Source organism: Coregonus clupeaformis, unplaced genomic scaffold (genome assembly GCF_020615455.1).
Source record: "Coregonus clupeaformis isolate EN_2021a unplaced genomic scaffold, ASM2061545v1 scaf1524, whole genome shotgun sequence".
NCBI lineage: Eukaryota > Metazoa > Chordata > Actinopteri > Salmoniformes > Salmonidae > Coregonus > Coregonus clupeaformis.
The window spans coordinates 10,001-20,000 of record NW_025534978.1 but is presented as its reverse complement, the minus strand read 5'-3'; the positions used below and the strand labels follow the sequence as shown (position 1 = coordinate 20,000).

General features: G+C 44.5%; 2 protein-coding genes across 2 annotated transcripts in view; both read right to left on the bottom strand.

Annotated features, from left to right (window-relative positions):
- The window catches only part of LOC121560301 (lipopolysaccharide-induced tumor necrosis factor-alpha factor homolog), a 61,908-nt gene extending 61,186 nt beyond the window's left edge, over positions 1-722 (bottom strand). The window contains exon 1 of the mRNA XM_045218358.1: positions 676-722. The gene's annotated coding sequence lies outside the window, so the exon portion shown is untranslated. The remainder of the gene's footprint in view (positions 1-675) is intronic.
- A 1,286-nt stretch (positions 723-2,008) lies between these two features.
- LOC121562350 (lipopolysaccharide-induced tumor necrosis factor-alpha factor homolog) overlaps positions 2,009-10,000 on the bottom strand; it is a 9,627-nt gene continuing 1,635 nt past the window's right edge. The window contains exons 2-5 of the mRNA XM_045218359.1: positions 6,034-6,162; positions 5,265-5,342; positions 2,601-2,751; positions 2,009-2,114 (exon numbers count right to left, since the gene is read on the bottom strand). Of these exons, the coding sequence (XP_045074294.1) occupies positions 2,009-2,114; positions 2,601-2,751; positions 5,265-5,342; positions 6,034-6,157 (459 nt within the window). The 5' untranslated portion in view covers positions 6,158-6,162. The remainder of the gene's footprint in view (positions 2,115-2,600; positions 2,752-5,264; positions 5,343-6,033; positions 6,163-10,000) is intronic.

Here is a 10,000-nt window from a genome sequence, read left to right as displayed (position 1 = left end):
ATATATATCAGGTGGGACCATTCTAGCCAATGAAAGGGTTGATACGCGTGGGAACAGGCATAACGGTTTATACTAGTTACCACAGCCACAAAGACCAAATTAGCTATATCGTAAAAAATGCATGAAAACTAAAATCTACTTTTTGGTATTATTTTAAGGTTAGGGTTAGGCATAAGGTTAGCAGTGTGGTTAGGGTTCGGGTTTAAATTCGAATTTTAAGAAGATACGTTTTTAGGGTGGGGTTTATGACTTTGTGGCTGTGGTAACTAGTGGCGACCAGGCACAAATCTGAAATAAAGTGTTTTTTCACAAATTCGCCGGGATATCACGTCCTACTTATATCAGTACACTCGTAACGACCTAATCATTACGAAACTTCTATTCCATCAAATAAGCCACACTTTGCAAATAAGCCATTACATTTTTTGTTAACCAAATTGAACACTCTCATTGACCTCCATACAAAAACTCCTCACCTCTTCCTCTGAAATAAGGTAGGGACGAGTTGTGTGTTTTCTCTAAACCTATTTTTTTTTTTAAACCTCTTCTAATAAGTGTTTTGTTTCTCACATACACACAACTCTTTCAACTCCACTCTTAACCCCTCATCCCAGCCCACCTTACGCCAGTTCAGAACACCCTATCCCAGCCACGAGCAGAGCAACAGTCCCTTACCTGTCTGGAGCCCTGGAGAAGACGAGGTACTGTGGAGCTAGAGATAAGAGCTGTACAGAGGGAGAGAGAGAAACTGAAGCACAGAGAGAGTGAGAGAGTGAGAGAGAGAGACTGAAGCACAAAGGGGAGAGAGAGAGAGAAACTGAAGCACAGAGAGAGAGGAAGAGAGAATGTGTGTGTGTGTGTGTGTGTGTGTGTGCGTGTGTGTGCGTGTGCTCATGTGTGTGTGTGTGTGTGTGTGTGTGAGGGGGGGGTTAGTGGTTGTGGTGTTAGTTGTCGTTAAACACATTGTTGGGGTTGGAAAATTTGTTTTTGGTGAGAAGACCGAGGGCATCAAACATGAAACAGTACACCTAACACAGGCCTATTTTCAGGTGATTACATTTATTTTATTTTTGAAAAGTGTGTGTGTTTCTGAAAAAACACAAAGGCCACTATCATCTCAAAAGTCAAAGTTATTATTGACATGATTAAAAACAATTATTATTCATCAATTAAAGGGGCAATCCGCAGTTGCTACATCCATTATTGGACTTCTAAATTGATGATACATACCCATTGAATCTGGAAGAATATAACTTATAAATGCCTCATGAGCTTAGTTCAACTGTCGTACCCCATCAGACCCCAAAATCTAAGCTTGTTTTGCTCCAATGTTTGTAAACATTGTAAATGTTTGTAAATGTAAACAAACACTCTATAGCCTCAAACCATGGTTAAAACTATAATTTTGGATGGTTAGTCCTTGCATGCATAGCTCTGTCTTTGAGAATGGTTACATTTCTCCAGCCCCATCCCGCAGCTTTTTACAAAAACAGAGGCGGGGAGTCAGCTTTTTTTATTGTTTCAACTGTGGATTGGCCCTTTAAAATAAATAAATAATAATAATCGATACAAACTTCAATAGAAAAATAATCATACTTTCTGTATAACATGAAGATTTACAAAATAAAAAAATAAAAACATACATTACAATCAGTGTAAAATGTATTCTAGAAGTGGCCTTAGCTTGTACACATTGACACCAGTAGATGTTAAGCTGGTCTTCCAGTAGTCATTTCAGCAACGGATGCCTATTGTCTTTATACTGTGACTCCTCACCACAGCCATTTCTATTTTCATTAGGAGCACGTTGCTTCACAAGTGTGTGTTATGGTTGAAATATGAGTCACCATTACTCAGGTAGTGAAAGCCTTCCTGGACCTACTACTGGTGTACTGGGATAGATTGATAAAGGTAAGGATCACTTTGTGGCAGCAGTGTCTGTGGGCCTGGGATGGCCTCGTTGTGGATGTGGATCACTTTGCTTGGCAGGTGTCTGGTCTAGGTCTGTTCACATACGTCTGTGGATGTGGATCACCCTCTTGCAGTTGGGGCAGCGGTGCTCACGTCCCTTACAGGAGTCAACACAGAACGGAATCAAACAGCATGGCCAGATCCTAGAGAGAGAGAGAGAGAGAGAGAGAGAGAGAGAGATGGGAGGGGAGAGGAGAGAGAGAGAGAGAGAGAGAGAGAGAGAGAGAGAGAGAGAGAGAGAGAGAGAGAGAGAGAGAGAGAGAGAGAGAGAGAGAGAGAGAGAGAGAGAGAGAGAGAGAGAGAGAGAGAGAGAGAGAGAGAGAGAGAGAGAGAGAGAGAGAGAGGGAGAGAGAGAGAGGGAGAGAGAGGAGGGAGAGAGAGAGAGAGAGAGAGGAGAAAGAGGGAGGGAGAGAGAGAGAGAGAGAGAGAGAGAGAGAGAGAGAGAGAGAGAGAGAGAGAGAGAGGGAGAGAGAGAGAGAGAGAGAGAGAGAGAGAGAGAGAGAGAGAGAGAGAGAGAGAGAGAGATTCAGTGTGTATATCCATCTGTACAGAAAAAAAAAGAATGTGTGCTACATGTCTGCATATGGTACATGCGTGTGTGTGTATGTGTGCATGCGTGTCTAACTTACAGCAAAAGGCCGAGTGATCCACAGATGACCCAGGTGAGCAGTCCAGTGGTGTGTGTGGTCTCTGTCAGAACCTGGACCTGACACTGGGGACACGTCATCTGGCCGGGCACGTCTCTAGGCAGCTGCTGCTGCATCACCACCACCTGGGTTACTGCAGAGGGAGGAGAATACTGGTTAGAACCAGATAGAACTGGTCAGAACCAGATAGAACAGGACAGAACCACCACCTGGGTTACTGCAGAGGGAGGAGAATACTGGTTAGAACCAGATAGAACTGTCCAGAACCAGATAGAACAGGACAGAACCACCACCTGGGTTACTGTAGAGGGAGAACACTGGTTAGAACCAGATAGAACTGGTCAGAACCAGATAGAACAGGACAGAACCACCACCTGGGTTTCTGCAGAGGGAGGAGAATACTGGTTAGAACTGGACAGGACTGGATCAAACTGAACAGACCTGGACAGAACTGGTCAGAACCAGGTAGAACTGGATAAAACTAGAACTCCATAGAATTGGATAGAACAGGATGGAACTGGACTAGAAAGAATCACCACCACATGGGTTACTGTAGGGAGAGGAAAATACTGTTCAGAACCGGATAGAACCAGCTAGAACTGGATGGAACTCAATAGGAATTGGATAGAACTGGACAGAACAGGACAGAACTGGATTGAGCCACTTAGGCCCCCCAAAATGGTGTTGTTTGTTGTTAGTTCTATATTTGACACTCCCCACAGAGGTAGAGGATTAGAGGGGTTGCTAAGTGTGTACAACTTGGTTCTCGTTTTCCACCTGGGGTACTGTGAATAATAAAATAAGGAACCGATTGAGGTAGTTTTGGTCAGATAGTTTGGAGTTTTCTTCCAGTGTGTGTGTGTGTTCGCGTGTCTGGGACTCACTGCCGGGGCATTTGTAGGTTGTGCCATGCCCATGCCGTACTGGGGATGTGGTGGGTGCATGCCGGGTTGGGGACCTGATAAATAAGGGATAGATAAATAAATACATCAATACATTGTGTCATTTACCTCAAACCCAGGGATACAGAGTGGTTGGCCAGCCTTATTGGAACACAAACCCAGGGATACAGAGTGGTTGGCCAGCCCTTATGGGAACACAAACCCAGGGATACAGAGTGGTTGGCCAGCGTTATGGGAACACAAACCCAGGGATACAGAGTGGTTGGCCAGCCTTATGGGAACACAAACCCAGGGATACAGAGTGGTTGGTCAGCGTTATGGGAACACAAACCCAGGGATACAGAGGGGTTGGCCAGCGTTATGGAACACAAACCCAGGGATACAGAGTGGTTGGCCAGCGCTGTGCGAACACAAACCCAGGGATACAGAGTGGTTGGCCAGCGTAATGGGGACACAAACCCAGGGATACAGAGTGGTTGGCCAGCACTTAACAATGATTTTCATTACATCTATGGCTATCGTGACACACACTTCCAAAACGCTAATGAAAACACTGTTGAAGGGAGTTGCTGTCCAGTAACATTTTAATTTACATAAAGAGTAAGGGCTGGTTTCCTGAACACAGATTAAACCTAGTCCTGGTCTGAAAAGCATGCTCAATGGAGAATCTCAATTAAAATAGCTCTTTAGTCTAGGACTACACTCTTAGAAAAAAGGGTTCCAAAAGGGTTATTTGGCAGTCCCCATAGGAGAACCCTTTTTGGTTCCCGGTAGAACCCTTTCCGGGTTCCCACTTTTAGGTTCCATGTAGAACCCTCTATGGAAAGGGTTCTACATGGAACCCAAAAGGTTTTTAACTGGGACCAAAGGGTTCTACCTGGAACCAAAAGGGTTATTCAAAGGGTTATCCTATGGGGATAGCTGAATAACCCTTTCAAGTTCTAGATATCACCTTCTTTTCTACGAGTGTAGGCTTAAACTGTCCCTAAGAGTATCAGTGTAGATCTGATCTCTAACCTCCCTGGAAGCCAGGCTGAGGGGTGAGCTGCTCCCCCCACCTCCCTGGTAGCCCACTGGGGGCCGGGGTGGGGGGAGCCACCTCATCCTGGGGGGGTCCATACTGGCTCTTCTCCATACTGTCTGGGGTGGGGAGAGAGAGAGAGAGAGAGAGAGAGAGAGAGAGAGAGAGAGAGAGAGAGAGAGAGAGAGAGAGAGAGAGAGAGAGAGAGAGGAGAGAGAGGGAGAGAGGACTGGACAGAATTAGAAAGAATCTGGACAGGACTAGAAAGAATCACCACCACATGGGTTACTGTAGGGAGAGGAAAATACTGGTCAGAACCGGATAGAACCAGCTAGAACTGGATGGAACTCAATAGAATTGGATAGAAAGGGATAGAACTGGACAGAACCGGACAGAGCTGGATTGAACAGGATAGAACAGGACAGAACTGGATTGAGCCACTTAGGCCCCCCAAAAATGGTGTTGTTTGTTGTTAGTTCTATATTTCAAAGCCCCACAGAGGTAGAGGATTAGAGGGGTTGCTAAGGCTGGGTGTTGCTAAGGCCAGGATATCCAGCGATACCTTCTGTGTGTACAACTTGGTTTCTCGTTTTCCCACCTGGGAGTACTGTGAATAATAAAATAAGGAACCGATTGAGGTAGTTTTGGTCAGATAGTTTGGAGTCTTCTTCAGTGTGTGTGTGTGTGTGCGTGCGTGATGCATGTCGTGTCTGTGTGTGCGACTCACCGCCGGGGCATTTGTAGGTTGTGCCATGCCCATGCTGTACTGGGGAGGTGGTGGGTACATGCTGGGTTGGGGACCTGATAAATAAGGGATAGATAAATAAATACATCAATACACTGTGTCATTTACCTCAAACCCAGGGATACAGAGTGGTTGGCCAGCCTTATTGGAACACAAACCCAGGGATACAGAGTGGTTGGCCAGCCTTATGGGAACACAAACCCAGGGATACAGAGTGGTTGGCCAGCCTTATTGGAACACAAACCCAGGGATACAGAGTGGTTGGCCAGCCTTATGGGAACACAAACCCAGGGATACAGAGTTGTTGGCCAGCATTATGGGAACACAAACCCAGGGATACAGAGGGTTGGCCAGCACTTAACAATGATGTTCATGACATCTATGGCTATCGTGACACATACTTCCAAAACGCTTAATGAAAACACTGTTGAAGGAGTTGCTGTCCAGTAACATTTTAATTTACATAAAGAGGTAAGGGCTGGTTTCCTGAACACAGATTAAACCTAGTCCTGGTCTGAAAAGCATGCTCAATGGAGAATCTCAATTAAAATAGCTCTTTAGTCTAGGACTACACTCTTCGAAAAAAGGGTTCCAAAAGGGTTCTTCGGCAGTCCCCATAGGAGCACCCTTTTTGGTTCCAAGTAGAACCCCTTTTGGTTCCAGGAAGAACCCTTTTAGGTTCTTTTTTTTCTAAGAGTGTAAGCTTATACTGTCCCTAAGAGTATCAGTGTAGATCTGATCTCTTACCTCCCTGGAAGCCAGGCTGAGGGGGGTAGGCAGTTCCCCCGCCATTTCCCTGGTAGCCCACTGGGGGGCCGGGGTAGGGGAGAGCCGACACATCCTGGGGGTGTCCATACTGGCTCTTCTCCATACTGTCTGGGGTGTGGGGGAGAGGTGGGACAGAGAGAGAGAGAGAGAGAGAGAGAGCGAGAGAGAGCGAGAGAGAGAGAGAGAGAGAGAGAGAGAGAGAGAGAGAAGAGGGAGAGAGAGAGAGAGAGAGAGAGAGAGGGGGGATAGGTGGGATAGGGGAGAGAGAGAGGGAGTGGAAGACAGTGAGCACACCTTATGAAAATATCACGTTTACAAAAATATGTTTCTGCTCCCACCTTCTCTCCCCTTCCCCCCCTCTCTCTCACCTGTCTTCTCTCTCTCTCGCTCTCTCTATCACACACACACACACACACACTTCTTGATCAAGCTGTTGCTTATAACAATGATACACATTCCTGTATTCAACCGGGCAGGTTTGGTGACATTTCATTGGACAAATAACTAGAGTGGTGACATTTCATTGGACAAAGACTTGGCCTGTAGCCTCTGAGTAGTACAGCCTATAACACACCACCGGTAATGAATGCCACCCACCCACTGTGGCACCATGGAGCTAAAACCATCAGAATAACCCTAACCCTAACCCACCCACCGTGGCACCATGGAGCTAAAACCATCAGAATAACCCTAACCCTAACCCACCCACTGTGTATACTCACCATGGAGCTAAAACCATCAGAATAACCCTAACCCTAACCCACCCACTGTGGCACCAATGAGCAACAGTTAAGAGTTAGTTAGAAAACTTTAAATTGTCACTCCACAATGACACATCAGTTGTCAATACAAAATACAGGTGTAGCCCTTTCCTGCAGTCAATGTCCAGAAGCTCCCTCTTTGGCCTCATGGGTGGAATGTTATTCATATTTTTCATAATTGTATCATTAATAACGCTTTTATTTATTTTTAACTGCGAAAATCCGGTGTTTCTATGTCAAACCATTTTGTTATATTTCAGTCTTCTGTGATGTATATAAAGTGTAATATTGGGATGCAAACTCAAAATTGAATACATTTCAACTCTATACCTGACATGGTACATGTGTCTTCTTTTAAGCCCTTAACAATGTTTGTAGGGTGTATACTTTGGTTTCAAAGTAGATTTGTTTAAGACTACCAAGAATCACTCACTGCAGTAAAAGATTCAAAGCCATATTAGGACCCCTCAGATAGTTTTGAGACAATGTAGTCAGTCATAGGCAAACACAGTTCAGTATGTCATCTGGAATCAGCTATAATACATCACATCATTTAAACATAATGGTGGTCTCCTTGGGAAACAGGTCTTCTGATCTCAATGGGACTTCCTGGTTCATTAAAGGTTCAATAAATAAATACAAATTCTAACCTGATTAAATCTAACCTCAGGCTCATCAATAACCTTTATTTACAGTAAGCAGGTCAGTCGTTAAGAACAAACAATCTTTTATAAAAATCTACACGTTATCAGGAAATGTAGAGGTTATATAACTCTGCAGCACTCCACCAATCAGGCCTTTATGGTAAAGTGGCCAGATGGAAGCCACTCCTCAGTAAAAGACACGACAGCCCGCTTTGAGTTTGCCAAAAGGCACCTAAAGACTCTCAGACCATAAGAAACTAGATTTGCTGGTCTGATGAAACCAAGATTGAACTCTTTGGCCTGAATGCCAAGCGTCACGTCTGGAGGAAACCTGACACCATCCCTACGGTGAAGCATGGTGGTGGCAGCGTCATGCTGTGGGGATGTTTTTCAGCGGCAGGGACTGGGAGACTAGTCAGGATCGAGGCAAAGATGAATGGAGCAAAGTACAGAGAGATGAAAACCTGCACCAGAGTGCTCAGGAACTCAGACTGGGGTGAAGGTTCACCTTCCAACAGGACAACGACCCTAAGCACACAGCCAAGACAACGCAGGAGTGGCTTTGGGACAAGTCTCTGAGTGTCCTTGAGTGGCCCAGTCAGAGCCCAGACTTGAACCCAATGGAACATCTCTGGAGAGACCTGAAAATAGCTATGCAGCAACACTCCCCATCCAACCTGACAGAGCTTGAGAGGATATGCAGAGATGAATGGGAAAAACTCCCCAAATACAGGTATTACCGTATACAGCGTCATACCGAAGAAGACTCGAGGCTGTAATCGCTGCCAAAGGTGCTTCAACAAAGTACTGAGTAAACGGTCTGAATACTTGTGTAAATGTGATATTTACGTTTGTTAGTTTTTTATACATTTGCAAAAATGACTAAAAAACCAGTTTTTGCTTCGTCATTATGGGGTATTGTGTGCAGATTGATGAGGGGGGAAAACGATTTAATCGATTTAAGAATAAGGCTGTAATGTAACAAAATGTGGAAAAAGTCAAGGGTTGTGAATACTTTCCGAATGCACTGTAGGTGTACATCCCAAATGGCACCCTATTCCACATGGTCCTGGTCAAAAGTAGTGCACTAAATATGGAATAGGTTGCAATTTGGGACATCCCCTATGAGTAAATGTTATACCGCATCATGTAGTTGACAATAGTGTTATTGTGAAGCTGTAATGGAGGCTTATCAGTGGACTTTGTGCCATGGGATCATGAGGAAGTTGTTTAGTGTGTGTGTGTGTGTGTGTGTGTGTGTGTGTGTGTGTGTGTGGGGACTGCTGCGCGAGAAGAAATATCAGTGTGCAGAGAAGCACGAGATTGAACTTCACTCAACTCTCTAGTTTTCCCCGTTAGTTAACACTATCAACGTTTCCCTTTACTGTGGGTATTGTGATCGAATCAATGCAATATTAGCTACTTTCAATGAAACATTCCGAAACAAAACGAACTATGCAAGACTTATACAACAGACTTTGTTGTAGGCAGAATGCATCAGAGTAGGATTCAATTGCATTGACAGGCACGACTCAGGCACATACTCTACACAGACCGGTGCCTCATAACCAATCAGAGCTGCAGTAGGCCTATATGCAAATATACCATTGCCATATATGTGCCATTCACTTTTAACTGGACTGTCTTTAAAGCATGAGAGGTCGTGAGTAGATGATCTTGTTTTGAGATCAAAGCGAGAGCTGCATGTAGCCACCTGTGTACATTTGTTCATATCCTTTGCTAGTTAGTGAGTTATTAGCCCAGTTATAGCTCATTTCAAGTCAACAATGGGGAGTGGTTGCTTCCTAAAAGAGCACAAAAATGTGTGCATTTAAAGACATCTTTGAAAAGGAGTCAGGTAAAGAGCATTTTATGTCTTAAAGGGCAGTGTTGTATTTTGAGACTAAGTAGCCAATAGGCAGAGGGTAGCATAATTTGTCTGATTCTCTGTAATAGATATGGGAATAATGGTGCATTTTATTTTGTAAAATAGTTTCCTATATCAAACAACAACAACATTTTCTGTCACCTCCTTGTCTGAAGGACAAGTGGATAAACAGGTTAATGTCAAGCCCTGAATGTTTTTTTCAAAAAGTCTCATGGAATGTAGACCTACACTACCACATTGGCTGCTACAGACTGAACGATAGAACAGCTATTTCCATGTTAAAATGTTATGGGATGCATTTTTCTCCATTGTTTTTGATGGTAGGCCACTCTGGTAGGTCTACATTATGATCAAATAGCCACGTAGCCTACTTGATCACTGTTCAGAGACCAAACAGAACAACAATCAGCTGCCAAGCACACTACACAATGGAGCCTGATAGCGCTGGGTGTGTGAGTGTGTGTGTGTGTGTGTGTGAGTGTATGTATGTGTGTGTGAGAGTGTATGTGTGTGTGTGAGTGTGTGTGTGAGTGTGTGAGTGTGTGAGTGTGTGGGAGTGTGAGTGAGTGTGTGTGTGTGTGTGTGTGTGTGTGTGTGTGTGTGAGTGTGTGAGAGTGAGTGAGTGAGTGAGTGAGTGGAGTGAGTGAGTGAGT